Source organism: Neoarius graeffei, chromosome 28, assembly GCF_027579695.1.
Source record: "Neoarius graeffei isolate fNeoGra1 chromosome 28, fNeoGra1.pri, whole genome shotgun sequence".
NCBI classification, from domain to species: Eukaryota; Metazoa; Chordata; class Actinopteri; order Siluriformes; family Ariidae; genus Neoarius; species Neoarius graeffei.
This window is the reverse complement of record NC_083596.1, coordinates 24882125-24908605: the sequence shown is the minus strand read 5'-3', so window position 1 is coordinate 24908605 and position 26481 is coordinate 24882125. Positions and strand designations below refer to the sequence as shown.

The following is a 26481-nucleotide window of genomic DNA, read 5'->3' as shown; positions in this document are numbered from 1 at the left end:
CTGTTTAAATACTGGGAGACAATAAAACATGCACTGGGTCATTTGTTGCCATTTTGAGTTCAAGTGTCACGTCCATAACGCTGGAATTGCTCTAAAGCAATTTGACACAAACAGAAAAGAAAACAAAAAACAAATTAAAAAAAGAAAAAACACAACAACTGGCTGTTAAATGCTAGCAGTGGCATATTGTAAAAAGACAAGCTTATACTCATACACTCTCCAACCCTTCAACTCTCTCACTCATAACTACTCACACACACACACACACACACACACACACACTGTACACAGTCACACACATAAGCACATCCACTTGCATTAGGTGAGCAATGTAAAGACTGTAAATAAGTAAACAAAAACATCTCATCTCATCTCATTATCTGTAGCCGCTTTATCCTGTTCTACAGGGTCGCAGGCAAGCTGGAGCCTATCCCAGCTGACTACGGGCGAAAGGCGGGGTACACCCTGGACAAGTCGCCAGGTCATCACAGGGCTGACACATAGACACAGACAACCATTCACACTCACATTCACACCTACGGTCAATTTAGAGTCACCAGTTAACCTAACCTGCATGTCTTTGGACTGTGGGGGAAACCGGAGCACCCGGAGGAAACCCACGCGGACACGGGGAGAACATGCAAACTCCACACAGAAAGGCCCTCGCCGGCCACGGGGCGCGAACCCGGACCTTCTTGCTGTGAGGCAACAGCGCTAACCACTACACCACCGTGCCACCCCAAACAAAAACATATAAATAATAATAAACAAACAATATTAAAATAAATATATAAACCAAGAAACAAACAAACAAAAAAAGAGTAGTGCTACATGCTGCTAATATGTGCTACCAAAAGTCTAGTTGAAACAGGGTATTGGTGCGTTGGTGGAGCAACTCAATCAGTGGTGGCAGTATCTAGTTGAAGAGACCTAACATGCTCTGAGAAGGGCTCCCAGACCTTACAGAACTTACTAGAGGAGCCACGCAAAGAGTACTTAATTTTTTCCAGAGTCATAAAATGAAGAGCATCCTTAATCCATTGAGAGTGTGTGTGGGGGGGGGGGGGGGGGGTGGGGGGGGTGGGGGGGGGGTGAGAGGTCTTCCAATGTAGCAATATGTCACGCCTCGCTAAGAGTGACAGAAAGGCCACAAGTTCACAAAAGTAGGATGGTAATGAATGGCCAATAGGTAGGACACCAAACAAGGCAACCAATGGTGAGGGACAGATGTTGGTAGACGTGATAGCTGAGAGAGTGTCAAAAACACCCTTCCAGAATGGCGCAAGGACAGGACAAGCCCAGAACATATGACCAAGACTAGCCGGTCCTAAATGGCACCGGACACAGCTTGAATCTACACCTGAGTAAATAGGAGCTAGTTTACTTTTGGACCAATGAACCCTGTGCACTACTTTGCATTGTAAGACTCCATGCCGGGCACAGACAGAGGATGAGTGGACCCATCTCAGAGCATGCTCCCACAACACAGGGCCTATCTCTATATTCAGATCAGCCGACCAAACAGTACATAGGGCATCAGAAGCTGAAGATTTGTGTACAAGAAGAGTGTAGTAAATCCTTGATATGGTACCTTTCCGGTAAGGGTTAATTTTGAGGATAGTGTCTATAAGCATGGGAGAATGTATGGTGGGGAAGCTGGGAATTAATGTAGAAACTTTGAATTTCATTATTTTTGAAGGCAACTTTAATCTACAGTATTTCTTTGCATGTGCAAATACTTCTGTACAATACTGTAATTCAAACATTAGAAATGATGGTAATAATCATTAGTAATAACAGCAGCATTACTTACATCCTACATACAACAGACCAGTAAGAATAAAAGATGCCGTTTATTTATGCGGCCTGTTTTAAATGTTTATATATTAATTTAACTTTAAATATTATAATAATGTTTTAATAACATTCTTTTTATAATATGTTGGGTTTTTCTCCTCCACTAGCTACGACAATGGCTCAGTCTCTGTAACATTTCCGCTATCGACCACAAGATGGCGGTCGACACTACGGCTACATCTGAACCCATACACTATCATCTTAAATAGTAGGCACTACAGTGTTAACTGATCAGAGGCTGGTTAACACACTATTGAGGTACACTATATAGTACGACACACTGTGTTTTGGATACTGTTCTTATAGGCTAAAAAACAAACTGCAATTTATTTGAGATATAAGACTATAAAAGGATGACTGAGCAATATTACCAAGATTTATAAGAATAGAGCTGGGATTAAATTGCCTGGACTGAATCTCAAATGAATCTGTTTTTGATGCACACTACATAGGGAGACATTTCATTCATTTTACACACACACACACACACACACACACACACACACACACACACACACACACACAGAGAACTGTGCAAAAGTCTTAGGCACCCTAATATTTTTCATATAAACTTTGTTATAGATTTCTATTTGATATATTCTAGATTACTGAGTCAGTACAAAAACATTTTAGAGTTCCAAACGTTTGTTTTCCAGCACAATATTATTATTTTTTTTTGTATCTGAGCAGCATATTACATAAAAGACCAGTTTTCAGGTTAAAAAAGAAAACATAATGAAGGCTACTGGGTTTTGCTGCAAAATTAAGAAACGAGTGTGACAGTCAAAGTGTCCAGAAGAACTGTAGCTGGTTCTGTAAGATGCTCAGTAAAACCTACAGCTCATTTCCTTATAAAACTGCACTAACTGTACCTGAGACTATTTTTTTTTAAAGCAATAGGTTATTTCACACCAAATATTGACGTTGTTTCATTTATTATGGCTTACTGCTGTTTATAGTCTTTTTAATGTTAAAATGTTAAAACATTTAATTTCATTATTTTTAAGCCATTTAAGACTTTTGCACACACACACACACACACACACACACACACCATATACCATATATATATATATATATATATATATATATATATATAGAGGCGGCACGGTGGTGTAGTGGTTAGCGCTGTCGCCTCACAGCAAGAAGGTCCTAGGTTCGAGCCCCGGGGCCGGCGAGGGCCTTTCTGTGCGGAGTTTGCATGTTCTCCCCGTGTCCGCGTGGGTTTCCTCCGGGTGCTCCGGTTTCCCCCACAGTCCAAAGACATGCAGGTTAGGTTAACTGGTGACTCTAAATTGACCGTAGGTGTGAATGTGAGTGTGAATGGTTGTCTGTGTCTATGTGTCAGCCCTGTGATGACCTGGCGACTTGTCCAGGGTGTACCCCGCCTTTCGCCCGTAGTCAGCTGGGATAGGCTCCAGCTTGCCTGCGACCCTGTAGAAGGATAAAGCGGCTAGAGATAATGTGATGTGATGTGATATATATATATATATATATATATATACGGTATATGTGTGTGTGTGTGTGTGTGTGCAAAAGTCTTAAATGGCTTAAAAATAATGAAACCTACAGTGTCTTTCAAAAGTATTAATTCCCCTTGGTGTTTGTCCTGTTTTGTCGCATGACAAGCTGGAATTAAAGTAGATTTTTTGGGGGTTAGCACCATTTGATTTACACAATGTGCCTACCACTTTAAAGGTGCAAGCTGTCTTTCATTATGACACAAACAATAATGAAGATGAACAAAGCAGAAATCTGGAGTGTGCACAGGTATTCAACCCACAATGTCAATACTTTGTAGAACCACCTTTGGCTGCAATTACAGCTGCAAGTCTCTTGGGGTATGTCTCTATTAGCTTAGCACATCTAGCCACTGGGATTTTTTTGCCCATTCCTCAAGGCAAAACTGCTCCAACTCCTTCAAGTTAGATGGGTTGCGTTGGTGTACAGCAATCTTCAAGTTATGCCACAGATTCTCAACTGGGCTTTGATTAGGCCATTCCAAGACATTTAAATGTTTCCCTTTAAACCACTCCAGTGTAGCTTTAGCAGTATGTTTAGGGTCATTGTCCTGCTGGAATGTGAATCTTCGTCCCAGTCTCAAACCTCTGGCTGACTCAAACAGGTTTTCCTCCAGAATTGCCCTGTATTTAGTGCCATCTATCTTTCCTTCGATCCTGACCAGCTTTCCTGTCCCTGTAGATGAAAAATATCCCCACAGCACGATGCTGCCACCACCATGCTTCACTGTAGGAATGGTGTTCTCAGGGTGATGGGTTTGCGCCACATATGGCATTTCCAATGATGGCCAAAAAGATTAATTTTAGTCTCATTTGACCAGAGAATCTTCTTCCATGTGTTTGGGGAGTTTGCCACATGCTGTTGGGTAAACTCCAAACGTGTTTTCTTTTTTTCCCCTTTAAGCAATGGATTTTTTTCCTGACCACTCTTCCATAAAGCCCTGCTCTGTGGCGTGTATGGCTTAAAGTGGTCCTATGGACAGATGCTTCCATCTCCGCTGTGGATGTTTGCAGCTCCTTCAGCATTATCTTTGGTGTTTTTGTTGCATCTCTGATTAATGCCCTCCTTGCCTGGTCTGTGAGTTTTGGTGGGCAGCCTTCTCTTGTCAGGTTTGTAGTGGTGCCATTTTCTTTTCATTTTGCTGTAATGGATTTAATGGTGCTCCATGGGATGTTTTTTATAACCCAACCCTGATGTATACTTCTCCATAACTTTATCTCTGACCTGTTTAGAGTGCTCCTTGGTACTCATGTTACTTGCTTAGTAGTGTTGCAGAGTCAGGGTCCTTCCAGAACAGGTTGATTTATACAGATATCATGTGACAGATCATGTGACACTTTGATTGCACACAGGTGGAGGTTAATCAACTAATTATATGACTTATGAAGTGAACTGGCTGGACCAGCTCTTGTTTAGGGGTTTCATATGAAAGGGGGTGAATACCTATGTACACTCCAGATTTCTGTTTTTTCATCTTAATTATTGTTTGTGTCACAATAAAAAAATAATTTGCACTTTTAAAGTAGTAGGCATGTTGTGTAAATCAAATGGTGGTAACCCCCCAAAACTCTATTTTACTTCCAGCTTATAATGTGTCAAAACAGGGGGATGAATACTTTTGCAAGACTCTGTGTACCCCTATATATATATATATATATATATATATATATATATATATATATATATATATATATATATATATATATATTTCCTCACACTAATGTGTTTCACGTGTGTAGGGTCAGTGTAGTGTTTAAGAGGACTCTTATTTAAATTATCTCTAACATTTATTTGTTGTGCTGGAGACCATCCTATACATGGAAAATTAAATTTTATGTAGAACTACTTTAAATAACAAAAAACTTACATTATTTTTGTGTGTGCACCATTTATATAAATCTGATAATTGATTTTGTACTATATTTTATTCATTAGGCTATTCATTAGCCGAATGAATGAATAGATGGATAGATGGTGGCCAATGTCTATGAATGTCTATTTGCCAATGTCTCTGAATGAAGCTTCATTGTGTCACTGTACACCACAAACAATGTGGTACAAGTGATGGCATGAAGTAGACAATGATGACAATACACACTCAAAAAAAAAAAAAGATACTAAACTGTACCTTTCACTGGAGTCGGACCCACAAGGGTACATCTTCTGTACATTCACATGATCAACACATATAAAACACACACTAAAGGTACAGAAGAGGTACTCTTGTAGATACCAATCCAATGACAAGGAAAAGGAGAGTTTACTAATATTTCTTGTAAGAGTGTAAAAATTTACTGTCAAGGTAAGGCAAACAGAAGGGACTCTCCAAAATCACGTTCCAAAATGCATTGAAATCATTAAAAAATAATCCATGTTCACAAAGAGAGGCTATTTACTGACTTACAATGACCAAAGTTTGTTGATTATAGTGTGATTAATCTGAATGGCCTAAATGTGAATATTTTCCACTTATTTCAGAGAAGTTAAAGGAGCTGACTGCAGAGTCATCTGAAATTAACTTTTTTTCTTTAAATTGTGCATGGCATTTTCCTATGTCTTGCAAGAACAATATCATACGGATGAGATGTGATCATTTTGATGTCCTGAGAGTTGCTTTCCTCTGTTTTGGGCTCGAATATCCTACCTCTTGAGGTAAACAGTATGGTCCTATGGAAACAGCCAAATGCAAGGAGCTTTAACTAATTAGCATAATTATAGAACTGCGTAGGGGCCGCATGGTGGTGTAGTGGTTAGCACTGTTGCCTCACAGCAAGAAGGTTCTGGGTTCGAGCCCAGCGGCCGACGGGGGCCTTTCTGTGTGGAGTTTGCATGTTCTCCCCGTGTCTGCGTGGATTTCTTCCGGGTGCTCCGGTTTCCCCCCCAGTCCAAAGACATGCAGGTTAGGCTAATTGGTGGCTCTGAATTGACCATAGGTGTGAATATGAGTGCAAATGGTTGTTTGTCTTTATGTGTCAGCCTTGCGATGACCTGGCGACTTGTCCAGAGTGTACCCCACTTCTCGCCCATAGTCAGCTGGGATAGGCTCCAGCTTGCCTGTGACCCTGCACAGGATAAGCGGTTACAGATAATGGATGGATGGATGGAACTGCATCACACCAAGATGGCGATGCATGGAAAACATCATGACTCTACATCGACTTCAGAGAGCTTTGAGTCACAGGTATGTAATTTGTGGTTGACATTCGTGAATAAATTCATGAAACAAAAGACGACTATCTCTTTTCTCAGTTACTGCTTTTTGTTATTGTTTCTTTCTGTGTAAGATCAAAACATTAGCTGTATAACTTCATACTTGCTACCGTGGGGTTAAGCCCATGCATTCTAAGGCTAAGATAGCTAAGCACTAGCTAAAATGATTTGGTTATCTGTCCAGAAAAATTATGTCATCGAATCTTACTCTATCTCGAAGTTGCACTCACTAGGTAGGCTTTCCTTTTCTTTTCTGCTGACTTTTGGCTGACGGGAGAGCGGAGTCTGCCATGTTTGCCCATGTCGACTTGTTTTGGTTAAAAGTAGGTCAAACATGCCTCACGGTGGTCATGTAATAGTGTTGCTCACTTGCTTCGGCAATCTCCGGAATCATAAAATCAGGGGCATAGCTGGGGGGGAGTCCTGGGGTGCCCGTGACCCGCCCTTTGTTGGACCATACATTTTTTCAATAGCTGCATAAGAATATTAGAAAAGCGCCCACTGTAATTTTTCTAACATTTTTTTTAAACTAGATTGTCACCTCAGCTTCATTAGGGTTTCTATAACCTTGTAAGGACTTCCTGTGGTTTGGGCACGAAAACCCAGTTTGTCAGAGTGTGTGCGGGAGAGGCGGATGTAAGTGCAGATATGTTAAATTATACACAGTGCAATATGAGCATAAAGTGCGTGAAACGCACACAACAGGCAAACAGTCCGAAACAGCAGGCAAAGTCATAATCGAGGAAACAGGAAGGAGGTCAATCGAGGTGCGGACAGAATATCAGAGGCAAAACTATACAAGATCAAGGGACGAGAAACAGGAGTCGAAAAACCAGGAAGTCAACAAGGACAGGGAACAAGGCTCAGTAAGGCACACTAGATGCAGCATAATACTTTGCATCATCTTTGCATGGGCGCAGTCCTTAAATAGCCTAAACATAGTTCATTGATTAAAAAGACAGGTGTTCTTTGTTAACGGCGCTCGTGACGGAGCTCGTTAGGCGCGCGCGCAGGAGGTGCACCTTCAGGTGTACGAGCCAAGGCGTGCAGGACTGACACAGTTCTGCGCAAGCGCAACATGAACGCACTAGAAAGCATGGTCAAGCTGCCAGTGTAGCTGCAGTCTTTTTAGTTGCGACTTACGAGTATTTCCTCTTGTGTTAATAATTCGCCATGTCAAAACAAGCAAAACTTTCCTCCTTTCGACATTAAGTGAGGTAAGCAATTTATTATATATATTTTTTCCATCAAAGTTGCATTTTGTGGCTTCAAAACTATGTTTTAGTGTGCCATTTCTACAACACAACATCAAGAAAACGTGGAAGAAACAGCAATAATGGAAGAGCCGGTTTCTAAGCTACCTAAAACTAGCAATGGTAATTATTTTTTGTTACATAATGTACTCAGGCTCAGGGCCATAGCCAGCATTTTAAAATCACCGAGGTCTGTGATGCACAAAGCACGCGCCAAAAATTTTTCGACATATTTAAATGAGAGGGGTGAATTACACGTCACACAAGAGATCTATTCTTGAAATTACTTTTAATGGTGTTTGAACTGAATATCATCAGTTTTGAAAAAAAAAATCATGTATGTGGCAAGAGTAAGAATAATTTAAGCTTGTTTAATGGTTTGATCTGGCCCAAGCAATGAGGACAAAACTGCGTTCCTTCGAAAATGTAAATTTAACAGCTTCATGAAAGTGCGCTGATGGTTACCATGAAAAACCCGTGTCTGCTGCACTGCGTTCCTCCCCCGAGTCGTGCGCTCATTCGTTTTTGTGTTCTTGGTCTCAGAGCCACGCGCACGAAACAGACACAGAAGACAGAATCAGTGTTTAACAATGCACTTTTTACGGAGGCGTTTTAATGTTATTCTTTATTTTTTTTTATCCAGTTGAATATTTAGCCTACAAATGTATTTTCAGCTCTTAAAAATGACCGAGGTCCGAACCTCGGTGGCCTCATAGCTGGCTACGGCCATGATAGGGTTGCCAGTCAGTGTGTGCCCCCGCCCCTTTGAAAAATCCTAGCTACGCCCCTGAAAATATGGGACACATTTTATCTTGGCAAAACATTTACATACAGGATACACGGTGTGTGTGAAGCAGTGAAACATCTTGAAACTCCAACAGCAATAGAAATAAAACATTTTGCCCAGAATTCAACTTTGCAGTCAGTACATTTAAGCTTTGAAATCAGGTGCTACTGAGACACTGCACAGAGAAACAGACAGTGGGATCCAGCAGAAAGGGACCACAGTCTCCTCTTTAATGTAAATCAAGGCAAATGTGACAGTTTTGGCTTTAGTTAAAACGGAGCTGTAATTGAATCACCAGCCAGGCCAGATGTTCGCAGATGTCGATCGACTTGCAATTTTCTCTTTACAGCTGCACTTAAAAGCCGTCCACATCTGTTAAACGATTACAGAAAGAACGCATAGGCTATATCAAGGCTTAGCAAATAATATCTATCTGAATTAAAGAGCCATGTTGGATGAGGAAAAGAAGAAATTTGGTCTGTCTGCTCTCACGCAGCGCATAAACCGAGTTATTAAATTGTTGCTCTGTGGTGGTGATTATGGACCATTTAAATTAGCCTCAAGTAGGCAAAAAGTTGCTCAAATACACATCGATCATCCTGTCAGAGTCCCGCCCCGCCCTCTGATAGCTGATTGGCTGCATCTCTGACACGTCACCAGAGGAGGGTCTTCAAACAAACGTAGCTCCTTGTTCTGCTGTAATTTAAGCGCAAGCTGATGACGGGGGAAGCGACCCGTTCCGTCTTTACTGTAGGTGGGAAACGATGTGACAACCTTCCGTCACATTTAAAACAGTCAGGCTGTTAGTGAGCTGTTCTTTCCCTGTACAGTCAGCAGACTCTGTAATGACTGTATCAGGGCCAGGAACGGAACACGTCGCCGAAGACGGAGAACTGATCTGAAGTTACTTTTTACACAACTCGGATTATATTATCGGTCGCTGTGATTTACTCCTAAAAAAAAAAAAAAAAGATCTGAATTATTTACTCGGGCAGTCAGTTTGGTGGCTATTCCCCAGAGTCTCCATCCATCGGAAAATAAAGGTATGTTGAACAAAACACATTCTTCTTCCAGGGTTTCATATCCTGCTCATGTGATTTCTTCTTCTTCAACTCATAACTCAGACCACTGCACACTTTCTACTCGACTTCAGTGCCATTGTTTTTGATGATGACCTGAGATCAGACGCGTTTACATGGGATTACTTTACTGTGCGAGTTCATTTCTTTTTCCTTTATTCTCTCTTTTCTTTCTCCTCCCTATTGAGGACCCACTTTTGCTGACTTCTAGGCCACTTCTGTGGAGACTTCACGTCTCTCCTGTGCAGAAATTATGCTCAATAGGGAATCTCAGCCATCGCCTGAGTGTTAATTTAAAGAGAGAGAGAGAGAGAGCGAGAGAGAGCTGTTATAATGAAATGGTGAGGCGTGCAGTTATGGCCCCAGAGCGCATTATTAAAAGAGGAGGATATATTACTGAAGTGCCTTAGCTCCAACAGGCTCGGCTTATTGCTCACTGCCTTCTGCTGCTATTTATAGAGACTAAAGCTGCACTGAGCGCTCGGACTTCAACTATTTATTTTAATTAGGCAATTACGCGTCACTCACTCTGCCATATGCACATAGTTAGGTATAAAGGGAATCGACCTAACACAAGACCTTTGAACAAGAGATTCGTTTCTGTCTTTATAAAGTGCAATGCTTCGAAATGCTGTTTTTTAAAGGTCCACAAACTTCTGTTTTTAGGCATTGTTGTTGTTGAAACAACCTCAAGCTATATAGTCTGCAGAATAAGATTTAAAGCAGGGAGCACAGATATGATTTTTCCCATCTGATACACATCACTGTAGAGGGAAGAAATCACTGTTGAACTCTTCTAACTTAAAAGCTCTTTCATGCATAGGCTGCCTCAAATGTTTAAATCTCCCAATCCAGGTCCTCAGACTCGATCAGCACGTTGATGCATTAATGCCATGTGATTTATTTCTGCAAAAGCACGCATCGCTCGGGAAGCGCAATCCATCAGTCAGTGCGTGCGCATGCGCGCGCGCACACACACACACAGGGCGGTGTCGTGTTTCTCTTCATCACCTCGCGCCCTGTTTTCCTGCTTATTTCATTAATCAGTCCGTCTAGAAGGAGCCGAACCGAGTCCTTCTCTCCGAGCCTGACAGTTGTTTGTTTGTTTAACTCTATGCAAAACTCCCCAAGTTAGTTTTAGTGCGGACTTTGTGAATGTTGAATGAAAACACAAGCTCAAAAACAGTATTATAATTTCTTCACACAGAAAACTCAAGCTGATCGAGTCCAAAAATTTCAGAGGAGTCGACTCGTGTTGACTCCATGTGTTGTTCGTAGGCTAGTTCGTAAAATAAGAGTCATAAACACCAAAACTAAAACAAGGCACAATGAAAGGGCATGCGATAAAACAGTACAGTATACTAGCATTGACATTAGCAAGGTTAACAAGACGTTTTGACACAGCTGACATTTTTGTTCACAACATAACAGGATGCTAACGTTAGCTAAATTAGCTTAGCTCCTCCGGCTAGGTGATGGACGGTTTTGCTTTATTATAGGTGTTTTGCTGTAAACGTGACAAGTAAAATCCTACCAGACTGTTAACTGTGGTGTGAGGTGAAACATTTTTCAGATAGTGATATCAGGATATTGTTTTCTCGCTTGTCGTTGTCTTTTTTTCTTTTTCTTTTCTGCTGTGTCGACTCGGAGTCAACTTCTGTACAATAATGCCTAGGATTGGAGAATCGACTCTTTAGAGAATCGACTCTTTAAAGAATCGACTCCCGGCCAAGCTGTGTTTAGTAGTGTATATGGCAGTGTAGTGTTTTGGTTAGAGCGCAGTTTAAACTTATCTCATTATCTCTAGCCGCTTTATCCTGTTCTACAGGGTCGCAGGCAAGCTGGAGCCTATCCCAGCTGACTACGGGCGAAAGGCGGGGTACACCCTGGACAAGTCGCCAGGTCATCACAGGGCTGACACATAGACACAGACAACCATTCACACTCACATTCACACCTACGGTCAATTTAGAGTCACCAGTTAACCTAACCTGCATGTCTTTGGACTGTGGGGGAAACCGGAGCACTCGGAGGAAACCCACGCAGACACGGGGAGAACATGCAAACTCCGCACAGAAAGGCCCTCGCCGGCCACGGGGCTTGAACCCAGACCTTCTTGCTGTGAGGCGACAGCGCTAACCACTACACCACCGTGCTGCCCTAAACTTATTATAATTTGTGTTTATTCTGATTTTAAGTATTACTAAAACTAAAACAGCTACGTAAACACACTCCAGGCTTTCTATGAGTTTGTTCACTTTATTCTGGGGTTTTGATCTTAGCCCCTGTCGTCACTGCTGGGCTGAAGCGCACACTGAGGTGCTGGTGTGGAGTCGAGAAACTTCTGTGAGGGAGGAGATAAAACGCTAAAGGTTTTGAACCTGTAGCTTGAGTGTTTTGGAGGGGGATTAATTTACCCAAGTTCTCAGAGGGGTAATATAATTGTTCTGCATTGAAAAAGCAGATGTTCCCCCAGGGTCCCATTCATGAACATTGTCTCTCACTCTCAGGTCTGCGGCAGAGGGATGATTAAAAAGCCTGGGATTTGCTTTGTCATGATATTAACTGCAGGCAAAAGTATTTCAAGAGCAGGGTAATTTGCATAGTGCAGGCAGCTGGACACAAATAACTGTGTTTCCTTTGCAGAAAGGGTGTCAAACACGTCCTCTTTCCGTCTTGAATACATTTAAAGCATAGGGCTGCATAGGGGATAGATGAAAAAAAATAATGCAGTAACATTGATGGGGCGGCACGGCGGTGTAGTGGTTAGCGCTGTTGCCTCACAGCAAGAAGGTCTGGGTTCGAGCCCCGTGGCCGGCGAGGGCCTTTCTGTGCGGAGTTTGCATGTTCTCCCCGTGTCCGCGTGGGTTTCCTCCGGGTGCTCCGGTTTCCCCCACAGTCCAAAGACATGCAGGTTAGGTTAACTGGTGACTCTAAATTGACCGTAGGTGTGTGTGTGAATGGTTGTCTGTGTCTATGTGTCAGACCTGTGATGACTTGGCGACTTGTCCAGGGTGTACCCTGCCTTTTGCCCGTAGTCAGCTGGGATAGGCTCCAGCTTGCCTGCGACCCTGTAGAACAGGATAAAGCGGCTCGAGATAATGAGATGAGATGAGTAACAGTTATCCCTCTTGATTGATCAGAGCAGTATGAACTTATTTTAATTATTTATTTTAGTTTCATTTTTTTTTTAGGATATCTAACCGAACTGATCATACGTATATTTCTGCAAAAGAAAGTTTCTGTCTATAACAATTTACCATTGCACTGCATGAAGCCACTAATCTGCTCCTCAGTCTTTGAGTCAATAGTGTTGGAATTAGTTGGAACGGGCAACTTGTCAGCCCTCCAGCAGGAAGCCAGGCGTGTAGCTTCATGTCAGGTTTAGGATATTTGGAACGTGTCGCCCTTTTTGCAGAGGAAGTGCTAACGCAGCTTGTTGCACAGGGATATTAGACCTGTTTAACCAGTTCTCACAGTTGAAAGTAAGGCAGTATTACAGAGGGACACACCTTCAAGATTACCTGGAGAAGAAGAAGAAGAAGAAAAACAATTGTCTTTTATCAGTTGTTGATTTTTTTTTTCCTGAATCATATTCGTTCAAAAAAATGGAGGGCAATGATGCTAATCATTCTGGGTAAGGCAATCAGTTTCACTCTAGGTGCTTCAGCTGCTTTAAAGCTCTTAACTAGTGAAACACAGGACATGGACAACAGAAGGCAGAGGAAAAGACGCCTGAGTTATGTTCCTGAAGACGGAAAGCTTGATATCATTGCACTGCCTGACCGTTTGCATGGCTTGTGGGTTAAATATATTCATACTTTGCCAATACACGCATCACATTGTCTTGATTTTACAACAGTGGGTGGTATTGTTTCTGTATTTCTGTGTCCGATGCAGTTGTGGGAAAGCATGTGGCCAGCAATGAGCCTGGAAAGAGTGTGGACTTGAAAAAAAGTGTTTGCGCTTGGTTGGAGCAGGACACGCAGCCTTCCTGTTGCCTTCCATCATCCCACTGGCCCCTGCTTGACCTCTTCAATCAGAAAAGCTCAGTCATGGCCCCTGGCCTTGCTTTAGCATCTGCTGTCTGCTGCTAGTTGACCTTTTTTCAGGAGAACACAGAGAGGAAACGACATGTGCAAGAGCCTGAGATAAGCATAAAGCCCAAGTCTTTCCTCCTTGCCTCTGCTTCACGTCAGGGCCTCTTAATGTGGAGAACTCAATGGTCTCAGCCCTTTCCGTAACCCGGTAGACGTGATAACCTGTTATTTCACTGTGGCAATTTAAAAATTTTATATGATGATGATTAAGTCATATTTTGTCATGGTTTATCATCAAAATATTCAGTTTTTAAAAATATGACAGGTTAAGCTGTGCATGTCTCATTGGATCAATTTTTTAGGCTAAAAAGATCCTTGAAAGCGATCATATTCAGGATAGGAACAGAATAATAGGATTGCTTTTGCAGACAAGGATCTATTCACCTTTTGGCAAAATAAGACACTTAAAGTACCAGCAATCTTATTGTGATTCACACAAAGACTCAACACCAATTTAAAAAACAAACAAAAAAAACCTATAGATATGCAATTTTGAGTGATGTCTAGTAATACTAAGTCTAATTGGTTTAAGATGTTTTGGCCAATCCAAGTGACTTTTTAAACATCAGTTTTAAGGATACAACAATGCTTCATGGCATGATCATGAGTTCTTGTGGTATGATGTGTCAATCAAACTTGCTTCATTTGTGTTTTAACCTCAAGCCTGATTTAGCCCCGTTACTATGGATGACAACATCTCAGCCTGTTTTTGTCATTGCGGTGTGTTTAAAAATTATACTGTATGTCTGGCATGTACTTGACCTTCTCATTGAGAAAATATGAGGAAGAAACCTTGAGATGAACCAGACTCAAAATGGAACCCATCCTCTTCTGAGTGACTGAGTGGGATTATGTTCATTCCCGAATGCAGACACATACAGAAAAGTTCTATGTGTTGGAAGGATACAGAGTTCAGTATGATCATCTTGTAAGAGAGCTGGGATAAGAACAGAACAGACCTTTGTGATTAAAGTGGCTCTTGGTAAAAGGTCTACCATACATGGGTGAGATTATCCACAGAAACAGGAAAGTGAGTCCTTTTAGGTACAGACTGGTTCTTAGAAAGTCATTTGGGGATCTATGTCAGATTATTCACAACTACAGGAGGTGAGTCAAAGGAACGGAAAGTTTAAAAAGAATGTTTTTTGGGATCGTGGTAATGATAGTTTGATTCAAGTGAGGAATAAAAAAAATGGAATGTGAAACTTAGCATTACCTTGTGTAACACTTATTTGATACTGAGTACAGACTGCTCAGTATGTTTACTGCTAATGGTTTTGCCAGACATGTCGATTTCTCTCATGAGTATTAATCCAGATGTTGGAATTTATTTCCAATATATTTAGTGTTTACTCCTTGCACTTTTGTGTTTCCAGTCCAGTGATGGTGAACAGCCGTGTGGAGTCGTCAGCTGTGGCTGTAACAGGTGGAGGTGGAGGTGGAGGCGGAGCAGGCCGATCGTGTGCCGGCTGTGGTGGCCGCATCTCTGACCGCTTCCTGCTCTTCTCCATGGAGCGCTATTGGCACACGCGCTGCCTGAAGTGCTCGTGCTGCCAGGCACAGCTGGGTGAGATCGGCACCACCTGCTATAGCAAAGGGGGCATGATCCTCTGCAGGAATGACTACATCAGGTATGCCAAGCATGATGGGAGCAAATTTGGAAACACAAAATATATCAGGAAGCTATGTAAATATGGGAAAGATGGGGGAGAATGGAATGACATGTTCATCATCAAGTTATTTGCAGTGTGATGTATTCCAATGGAAAACACTGATAATAATTAATACAATACACGTGTGTTACCTCTTCTTAATATATACATAATAAACAAATTAAGAAAGTATAGTTCATACTATTATTACAAACAATTGTCCAGGAAATTTTTTTTTGTTTGCGTGTCCATCCATCTGAAATCAGCATTACTTCAAAGTTCATAGCTGTCGATTTCATCCAGCACGAAACCAAAATGAGTAGGTTTTTGTTTTTGTTATCAGCCTCCATAAGCATGATTGCATGCATATGTTCGACCTAATGGCTGACGCGGCCATCCGTGTTGTATCACGCTGAGGATTGTAGCCTTTCTGAAGCCATCTGTAGCTTATTTTCCTGTTGGGAACCAAGCTGTGTGCATGTACAGTAGCCAGGACAAGAGAATATAAAATGCTTCAGTCATGACAGGAACTGTGTGGGTGTGTGCAACATGGGCCTGGGAGCAGCCACATCCCTTGATGGCCTCCCACACTCCTTTCATGTGTTCTTGTCCCAAAAAGACCCGACCTTCAAGACTTGCCCATGTGTCAAGGCTTGTTTAGCTTAAGGCATGTTGTTCGAATGCGTGGCTAAAAATGCTGTTGAACCACTAAGTCAGAGATGAAGCTGAAATGCATTGCCAAGAAATGGAGTTTAAATAAATAAATAAATATATATATATATATATATATATATATATATATATATATATATATATATATATATATATATATATATATATATATATATATACGCACTTAGAAAATGTGACCTCTTTTGTACTTCCTTTTTTCAGGTCCAAAACTTTTGTGGTATTAGTTAATGAATATTTCCACTTGCTTGCATGCTGTGACTGTGATGACCCAGTTCTCTTTGCCCTCTGTTCTTTTGTGTGTGTTACGCTGACTTCCAGAGGTGAACAGATTAGATTTGTTTGCAATTATGAGGTGCTTTGAAACTGACCTCTACTTGTTTGGATGTGTGCGGTGGTGCATTGGCCCATGACCGTATGGCACTGGCGCTCACACTGATCCTCACAGTGCCAAGTATGTTGAGAGTGCTTGGCATTGCCACACTGATGGTATACTGCCTGAGCTCAGTGTCCTAGTTGCTTGGTCACATGCACTCTTGAGGGCAAAGAAGCTTGCAGGCTCCCAAAAAAGAGCTCAAATGGTGCAAGAAGGCAGATAACATCGGGCTGGCGCCGATGTTCTAATGACGGACATGGATGGAGATCCTAAGTCATAATCAGCCTGAGATTAAGATGCAAATCGGGCCTTTATTGAAAAACAAACAAAGCATTTAACATGACGGTCACAGTCTAAGCGGGAGGGCTCCATTTTAAGCCATGCTTAACATTGTAGCTTTCAGGGTCATTTTTTTAGTTGTACAGCAATACCACTTGATATAACTTCATTAATAATGAACTCTCTGTTAATAGGGACAGTACTGGGGTGAGGATTGTACATTCTTGTACATTCTGCTTGTTTAGATGTTTGGAAAGTTTGGTCTCAAATATGTACTTTCAGGTTTGAGACAGCATAATAATCTTCGAACTTGCCTGCATGCACTAAAGCATATTCAAACTGCAGTATATTAAATATGTATAATGTACTGTAGCTAATCAAAAGGGCAGAGACTCTTTGCCAAATGGCGCGCCGTGGAGCCTGAGGTCCGATAAAAGAAGGGAGCATTAATTAGGACGAACAGTGCTGCTTTCTGCCTCCCTCTTATTAAATTACTGTTTGGATTAAGATCAAAAATTCATTACTGTGGCTATGTTCAGTGCCAGGATAGCGATAGTAAGGAGGGAGGATAGGAAAAGAATAAAGAGGAGAGAGTAAGAGGAAGGCAGCAGCAGCGGTCTGACCAGCAGACTATCAGTGACTAAAAGTGTATGTGATGAGACACTTTTGGGTGCAAAGGAGCTGTGGGAGGAGTTCAAGGCTCATGACATTTTATACATGAAACACATGTCAACACAAATGGAACCTGAGAAATCTTCTGAGAAATTTGTATGCATTTTAGCGAGTGATGATGAGTTTCGTTTGATTTTGACATTCGACAACAGGATAAATTAGTGCAACTCCAAAACCAAGTCTGCTAGTAATAACCAAAACAATCATAAATATTATAGTTATTTCACATATTTTATTAACTTATTTAATTATTACTCTATAAAAATTTTACTTTATTTAATTATTATTTATTTATTATTATTTATTACTTGTTTTATTAAGTATTAATTAATATTAATACATATTTCACTTATTTCACGAAATATCCTAAAATATTTAGGATAAATGCTTTAATTAAATATTATTACATTCAATTCTGTCACAATTAAGTGCGTGTGTCGCTGATGCGCAGCTCAGCGTGCAGCATGTGTTGAATTACAAATTTTCATGTGACACATGCAAAACAATTTTGTGTCGCTTAAAATGTCTGTGTTTGCATAATTGCGTAGGATGTGTTTTGTATAAAAAGGCTAGTTTCCACCACCTGAGGAAAAAATAACTATTTACTGAGTCTTTGTAATGAGAAACTTTCTCATTATTATTTATTTATAATCTTCAGTAACTGTTATTCTGGTTAGGGTCGCAGTGATCTCTCCTGGGAACAACGGGCATGATGCATCTATTTTTTATGCATTAATCATTTCTAAATTCATTTAGTTTTTTATTTACTGATTAAATATTTTGACATTTTCCTCCAGATGGAAAATAGGTTTCCACAGGTTTGGGCCTATAAGCCCAGCTTAATCTGCCATCTGCTTGAAGTATGAAAAGATGCCAGTGACCAGTGTTTTTTTTTTTTTTAAATCACTTTTGAGATTGAATCTAAAATAATGATGAGATCAAATGATTACAATCAATGCTATATGTGTGTATGTGAAGGATTGCTATTACACGCATAGATACACACATTGCATTTAGTACATATTATAATACTCTGAGGTCATGAAGGTACACATATTCTTTACTGAAGTAGAAATACAGATACTTGTGTAAAAAAAAAAAGACAAAAATAAAAGTAGAAGTACTGATTCAACTTCTTTACTCAAGTAAAAGTACAAAAGTACAGGGTCTGAAATGTACTCAAAGTAAAAGGTTACCCTTTGAAAGATATTTCTACTAGCTATTTCTGTGCGAAACTAAATGAACCTCATGTAATAATAATAGATAATATGGACACGAGTGTTTTACTGGGAAATACGCCACTCGTATTTTTCATACAAGCTACGCCCGGGACATGGAAACTACATCTGTGACATATTTAAATAATATTGGCTGGCTTTTTTTGTGGTCTATCAGATATATTCCATTCAGCTAGCATGATATTGAACAAGTCGAAGATGAGTAGCTTAATGGAATATATCTGATAGACCACGAAAAAAGCCATTATTATTATTATTATTATTATTATTATTATTATGCATACACATTTGATGGAACAATTATAGATTTTACAAAAAGTTAAGCACAGGGGGGTAACTTAACAATACTGAATGCTGATTCTAATCGAATGTAATTCAATGTACATGTACAAAGTCAAAGTTCTAACAATAAAAATGGTACAAGTCCAAAAACCCTGAACAGCAACCCAACTTCTATACAAGCTCTATCCAGGTTGATAGTTCAAGTTCAAAGTTACTTTTGGTCGTAGTTAATTGTTACATTGCAGTTGTTCAAGACAAAAGGGCTTTGCTGAGTGAAGTCCACGAGTGACGTCCTCTTGTAAAAGTCTCTGTCACTTTTCCTCATCTCCAAGTAGAACTTTGACAATATTTCCACTATTGATCTCTTTTCCAGTTTTTCCATGTCCACTGGTCTGTTTTTCTCTTGTAAATATGCGTGAAGAATATCCAGTGAAATTTTGGTAGTCTTTTGAGTGTTCAGCGCGTCTGCCTTTCAAAATATATCTTCTGCTTTTAATGAAGCAAGCCTCGTGGCCATGTTTGTGTACAAACTGTCAGTCACTCACTAGCGCGGAAGTTTTACATCTCCGACATGTCTCTTTTCCAGCTTTTCCATATATTTAATGCGGAAGATTAAAGGTGTGAAGAATATCCAGTGAAGGCTTGGTAGCCTTTCGGTGTTCAGCGAGTCTTTCTCTTTCAAAATTCTCTCTAAATCTTCTGCTTTTAATGAAGCAAACCTCGCAGCCATGTTTGTGTACAAACTGTCAGTCACTCGCAAGCGCAGAATCTTTTTACATAATTTTACATCTCCGGCATGTCTCTTTTCCAGTTTTTCGATGTCCGTTGGTATGTTTTTCTCTTGTAAATATGCACGAAGGATATATAATGAAGTTTTGGTAGCCTTTCGGGTGTTCAGCACATTTTTAGTTTCAATTTTCAGTTTATTTATTTTGTGCTTAAACCGAGCACTGGATTAATCCCATCTTCTCTCTTTCCCAGCCGACAAAGAAATGATTGTGTGCATGTGCAGCAGAAAAGTTTTGTCAATGGATCTTCGCATGAGCTCCAATGTGTGATGTTGTGTTGTCTTGACAATGTGCAATATTATAACAATATTGCACGCTCATTCTCCATTGGGGAGCGTGGCATAATACATGGAGGATAAGCGATATGATAACAATATTGCATGCCATCAATAAACCCACTAGAAGGGAATAGAATACATGTTTTTATTCCATGGAAAAAGTGGCCTGTATGTATAATAATTCTCAATATTTCACTTGTGAGGATATTGATGAATTGTTTTGATAAATTTGGGTACTTTGTGAATGTGTCTATATAATAAAAAGAAATTCACACTTTGGCTTGAAGATATGAAGTTTATCTTCTCATGTTGAAAAACTTGCATTTTCCATTCGAATTACATCACAGATCTGAAGTACATTTTTTCTGATATTTCACTCTGATGACATCACTCCCAGTGTTTTCCTGCTGACTGGATGCGCGTTGTCAAAATGGTGAACCGGTTCAAAATTAAAATGCTTTTGATTAACTTGCGGGGTTTTTTGTTTGTTTGTTTTTTTGTGTGTGGATGTGGTGTGAAGATCTCATCTCATTATCTCTAGCCGCTTTATCCTTCTACAGGGTCGCAGGCAAGCTGGAGCCTATCCCAGCTGACTACGGGCGAAAGGCGGGGTACACCCTGGACAAGTCGCCAGGTCATCACAGGGCTGACACATAGACACAGACAACCATTCACACTCACATTCACACCTACGGTCAATTTAGAGCCACCAGTTAACCTAACCTGCATGTCTTTGGACTGTGGGGGAAACCGGAGCACCCGGAGGAAACCCACGCGGACACGGGGAGAACATGCAAACTCCACACAGAAAGGCCCTTGCCGGCCACGGGGCTCGAACCCGGACCTTCTTGCTGTGAGGCGACAGTGCTAACCACTACACCACCGTGCCGCCTGGTGTGAAGATATGAAGTTTATTTTCTCTTGTTGAAAAATATATCACTTGTTTGCTTTGCTCACTTGTGATATGTATATTCACCACTTGAAGATAAGCTTCATATCTTCACACCACCATGTAATATCCTCTCTATATATTTAACAGTTATTCCACAAAATTGAGTCGTACATGAGCTGATAGCCGATGAGCCACGTAGCACCGGCTATAAGCCATGAACGATGAGATTGTGCATAGAATAAAACAGTTATTCCACTCATTCACTGGATTTTGAGAAACAGAGCATTTTTGTTATTTTTTGCAAATTTGATAAATAAAAACTTTATACAAAACATCCAACAAAATCCGCTTAGAATGTAAACAAACTGGCAAAATGACAGGAGCAATTTGTGAGATGCTATAATAATAATTCTTGAAAAATTAAAAAAAGATACGTTCTTACCATCAAATACTTTTATTCCATATTTTGTTGCTTTTTTTTGTATTTTTTGAGGTTTTCTTCTTCTTCTTTAGGGTTTTTAGCAGTTGGTAAACCAACTTAAACGTGCATTACCGCCACTGACTGGGCTGGAGTGTGGAACAGGCAATATTGGGGGGGGGGGGGGGGGACTTGTATTCCAGGGAACGCCCCCCAGCCGCCATCTTGGGCGGCAAACAAAACGGACCATTGCCACTACCGGCTACCGTACGTTATCTCGGACGAATTTATGAAGTTATATAGTCAGTTTTCTAAAATAAAGATCAATGTTGGCAAAATCAAGCAAACAGAAGTATATAGATACATTAGACGACATCTCACGACAATGGTATGCAGCCAAACTGGCCTTGATTGGGGGAATTGACCCCTACGAAGTGGACAAAGATGCATTTTCAAGTGACTATGCAGGGCTGCCAAAGCCTGAAACTGCCAAAGCCTGCTCCAAAGCCTAAAACTGACTTCATCAAACTTTAAAGGCTGTCTGATATATGCAACTTTATATATTCTACAGCGCGCCTTTTGGCAGATGCTGCCTGAATCGCGCAGATCCGATTTTTTTTTTAGGGGGGGCGTTGGAGTGTCTGATTATAATTTCCAAGTAAATTCTGTATTAAAATTACTAAATAAGCAAATCCATTACAGTCCATGAAACAGGAAGCATAAGGATGAGAAAAAAACAGTTTAAATCGGAAAGCTGCGCACATTTGCGCAGTCCTGCACACTGCTCGGGCTGCGCAAATGTGCGCAGCTTTCCGATTTAAACTGTTTTTTTCTCATCCTTATACTTCCTGTTTCATGGACTGTAACGGATTTGCTTATTTAGTAATTTTAATACAGAATTTACTTTGAAATCATAATCAGACACTCCAACGCCCCCCCAAAAAAAAAAAAAAAGGATCTGCGCGATTCAGGCGGCATCCGCCAAAAGGCGTGCTGTTTGCATCCCAAACACAAATCAAATCATACAGAATAGAAATCTGTGGTTGGTTGAAGAGAGCAACTGGACTTGCTTGACGATTCTTGAAAACGTTTCGCCTCTCCTCCGAAAGGCATCCTCAGTTCTGTCTGACTACTAGGGAGTATCCAGTATTTATTCTCTCATGGATCATCATAGAATCCAAATCAGAATGCTGATGGCTGCATTGTGGGTGGCTGATAAGATGTCATAGACACCCACCTCTGTTCAATGATGGTCGTTCCAGGTTGACAAAAATGAACGATCCACTCTGGCTAAGATGTCTGCCAGTTTTCTGGAAGTCCTCTCATACTCCCGCACCAGTCGAAGGGATCTCATCCCAAAGTGCGTAGAAACATATCTGTGAAGAATCGTCAAGCAAGTCCAGTTGCTCTCTTCAACCAACCACAGATTACTATGTACCTGGACGACTGAGTTTCTTCACAGATACATACAGAATAGACCTAAAATGTTTTTCAAAAATGACCCTCGCATGAGTGAAGTGACAAGTTTCAAATAGAAACGTGACAAACGAGCGATATTAAGTGTACATTAGAGTGTAAACGTACACTCAGCGGTTCCAGTTAGGCATTCTCCAGAGATTGTTCACATGATGTTTTGGTTTCCAAAAACAAACTTAAACACAATTGATTGTTTATTTAAACAACTTACCACTTATAAAATGATCGGCGCAGACTTTGCTGTGTTTGGAAGGCTGATAATCCTTGCGGTTGATTCTCACAAGCCATAGATTTCTCCTTTGTATGCTGAGTTTGTTTGCTCGCCTTCGTGCTCCCGTACAGTGGGAATTCCATAAAAGCTCTGCTTGACTTCATCATCTGACCTATTACGGCAGCCGTGAATACAACAGGTGTGCACCATTGCTAGCTTTAAATAGCCTGCTTGGGTTCTTTTGAAGACTTTGTACTCACGCGTTACAATGTGTGGTCAGTCACCCATACGGTAAGCTGGACCCCCAAGATGGCCGCCACTAGGGAATCCCATGACGTCATGTGAAAACTATCTATTTCTGTTTCTTTTAAATACTTGATAACAATTTTTGGGGTTTTGTTTTCAACTAGATTTTTTATTTCTTCCTCGAGTGGTTCAGCAACACACTCTGCCATTTTGTTTTTCTCTACTCATGGTATATGAGCTGATAGCCTAGTAGTAGAGTAGCCGATCAGAGCATGCGATTGCTCATATCCAGTGAATGTGGATAGAATAAAACAATTATTCCACTCAATCTTGTCATACATGGCTTATAGCCAACTCAGTGCTATGCACCTCGTTGGCTATCAGCTCATGTACAACTCAATTTCATGGAATAACTGTTAGTCAGGAGGTCAGTGTGTGCACATGGAACAAGGCAAACCCACACTTTCCTAAATTAATAATGAAATAATACCATATATAAGGTTCTCCACTGCAAATATTTTAATTGCCAAATACTTTGTGACAAATAAATAATCCACTTGCATGTGCAGTTGATATCGATTAGTTATGTACAGCATGCTAATTTCGACAACCCAGCTGTATATAACGGCAACTTATAGCTATCCTTACATTACGAGCTGCTCCTTATGTGCTTACTAATAACTTATTTGAAGAGTTTGTAGAGCACACATCACACAGCTAAAGTGTTACACAAAAATGTTCAAGTTTCAAAGAAAACCTGTTTGCCTTAGTTTGCTGAATTTGAATGCAGTTCATGTTTTGATTCAGAGTCAGGGTTGCCAAGTTGTGGTGATGTAATCAGGGTTGTCTTTTCTACCTGTTATCTCTCTCTTCTCTCCCCCCCCCCCCATTTAAATAGAAATTGGTCTTGATGTTGGGAAGGTGCGCAATGATACAAAATAAAAATAAAAAAAAATTCACAATTCCTCTCAAATGCATTAAAACAAAAGTAACAAACCTGATTAGAAATGTAAAATGTAGTGGGTAAAAGTAAAAATCTGTCAGAAAAATAAATACTCAAGTAAAGTACAGATACCTGAAAACTCTACAGTACATGAAGTACTAAATTGTACATTTAATGAAATTGTTTGAAAATTGTATATATTTAGTAGAATTTTATTTTTTATTTTGCATGATGATGCTTTATCTCACACTATATATTTGATGTGCTTGCATACAGATGCCAGCTTTTTTTTTTTTCTTTCTACTTCATCAAGAGTAGGCCTTGAACTCATTTGGGTATTCTCCTAAAATTTCATATAACAACCTCAAGCCCAGGCAGTAGGTGAACCAAGTGTACCCTAATTAGGCAGCAAGGGTGGATCAGAGGCTCCCTTTAGCCAGGTCCCACCCACTGCCACCAATTATTATTCCACATTAGCAGATAGGGTGCAGGCAACGCCTGGAGGGCATTATTACCCTGCCATGGAGACCTACAAGGCTCCAGTACTCAAATTATGGTCCTGCTCTTTTTTTTTTTTTTGGCAAAACCCCACCATTCCAGCTGTGCCATTAACCATTTACTTTTAGTTTTTGATCTATGAAAACCTGATTGATTATGATATAGTACTTTCAGAGCAGACATGATGGGATCAGTATGTGGTAACACAGTACAGGAAGAAGTTAAGGCACTTCATTTAAACTGTGGTTAACATTTACTGATGCAAGCTTAGTCATTCCCTTTTCAGCTCATTATGGAGTTTCAGGCTGCTTTTTCTGTAGGAGAACACCTTTTGACCATTACATTTCATGTTGTAGGTTGTTTGGACACAGTGGGGCTTGCAGTGCATGTGGTCAGTCAATTCCAGCCAGTGAGATGGTGATGAGGGCACAGGGGAATGTCTACCACTTGAAGGTGAGTCTACAGTGCAGAAATGGAAGAAGCACCTCGTTGCATTTTTTTTCAGTCAAAAATAAAAAGTGGTGGAATTTTTACAGGCTTATTCTTTTATTGTCCATGGTTGGTGAGGTAACTAGCTTTCTAATAACCATCTCAATTAGCTTGGCACCAAAACAAACAAACAAGCAAACAAACAAAAAACTAAGTTAACAAATCTTGATTAAGTAACCTTTAATTAATTCAGGACAGGAAAACTAAACTGCTAACTTTAATTTTATTTTACATATTCAATCATTTGATTGTTCTTGTCCACTACAATGTTTTGCTGACTCCAAAAGCATCTTCAGCCCTAAGTTTACCTTGTTCCTCCTCTTTTATCACAGTGTTTCACATGTGCTACATGTCGGAACCGCCTGGTGCCCGGGGACAGATTCCACTATGTCAATGGCACCATTTTTTGTGAGCATGACCGGCCTGGAGGAGGCATGCTCAGCAGTCACTTGGCTCCACTACAGAGCAGCACGCTCCTGCCAGACCAGAAGGTGATACAGAATCTGCATGAGTCTCGACAGCATATACAATCTATGTTACACCGTTTGAATGATAGATAGGGCTGCATGATATGATTAAACCTTTTGCATTGCTATATGCTTTGACTGTAATATGCCTTGCAATACACACACACACACATACATATATATATATACATATATATATATATATATATATATATATATATATATATATATATATATATATATATACACACACACACACACACACTCACTCTTATGGGACTCTTGATGTCATAACTTGATGCTAAAATGATTCATCTAAACCCCAACAGAAATGCTCATCTGGAATATTTGAGATTAGTCAGGATGCCCACAGCACACAAAAACAAATTTAGTGATTTGTTAAAAGGCTCATATGCATAATGGAAGCACCTGCTATATTAATATTGCAAAAGCAATATTTTGCAAAAATGATTTAACAAAGTATCTAATCTGCATCTCTAATGGAGATCTTGGAAACGGGTATTATGATGATGTATTGGATATAATAGTTTCAAAAACACTACACATGGATGGAAATTATGTGTAGAATGATGGAACCTCTCTCACTGATGACTATGAATGAAAATGAAATGAAAAGAGTGTTTTACATAAGTAAGTCAGTTTATTTATTTGGCACTTTTCACAGACAAATGTCACAAAGTGCTGTACAGGGAATAAATAAAATGAAACATGTAGGATAGGAGTCACAATATACTGTACAAGAAACAAGAAAACAGAAA

At 40.2% G+C, this 26481-nt stretch overlaps 1 protein-coding gene across 2 annotated transcripts in view; it reads left to right on the top strand.

The window, feature by feature from the left end:
• The first annotated feature begins 9321 nt into the window (after positions 1–9321).
• Positions 9322–26481, top strand: part of lmo4a (LIM domain only 4a) — a 29150-nt gene continuing 11990 nt past the window's right edge. The window contains exons 1-4 of one of the 2 annotated variants that reach the window (XM_060912197.1): positions 9322–9671; positions 15184–15438; positions 25103–25199; positions 25568–25726. In XM_060912197.1, the coding sequence (XP_060768180.1) occupies positions 15191–15438; positions 25103–25199; positions 25568–25726 (504 nt within the window). In that variant the 5' untranslated portion in view covers positions 9322–9671; positions 15184–15190. Of the gene's footprint in view, positions 9672–13090; positions 13345–15183; positions 15439–25102; positions 25200–25567; positions 25727–26481 lie in introns of those variants that run through there. The other variant, XM_060912196.1, reaches the window with a different exon arrangement.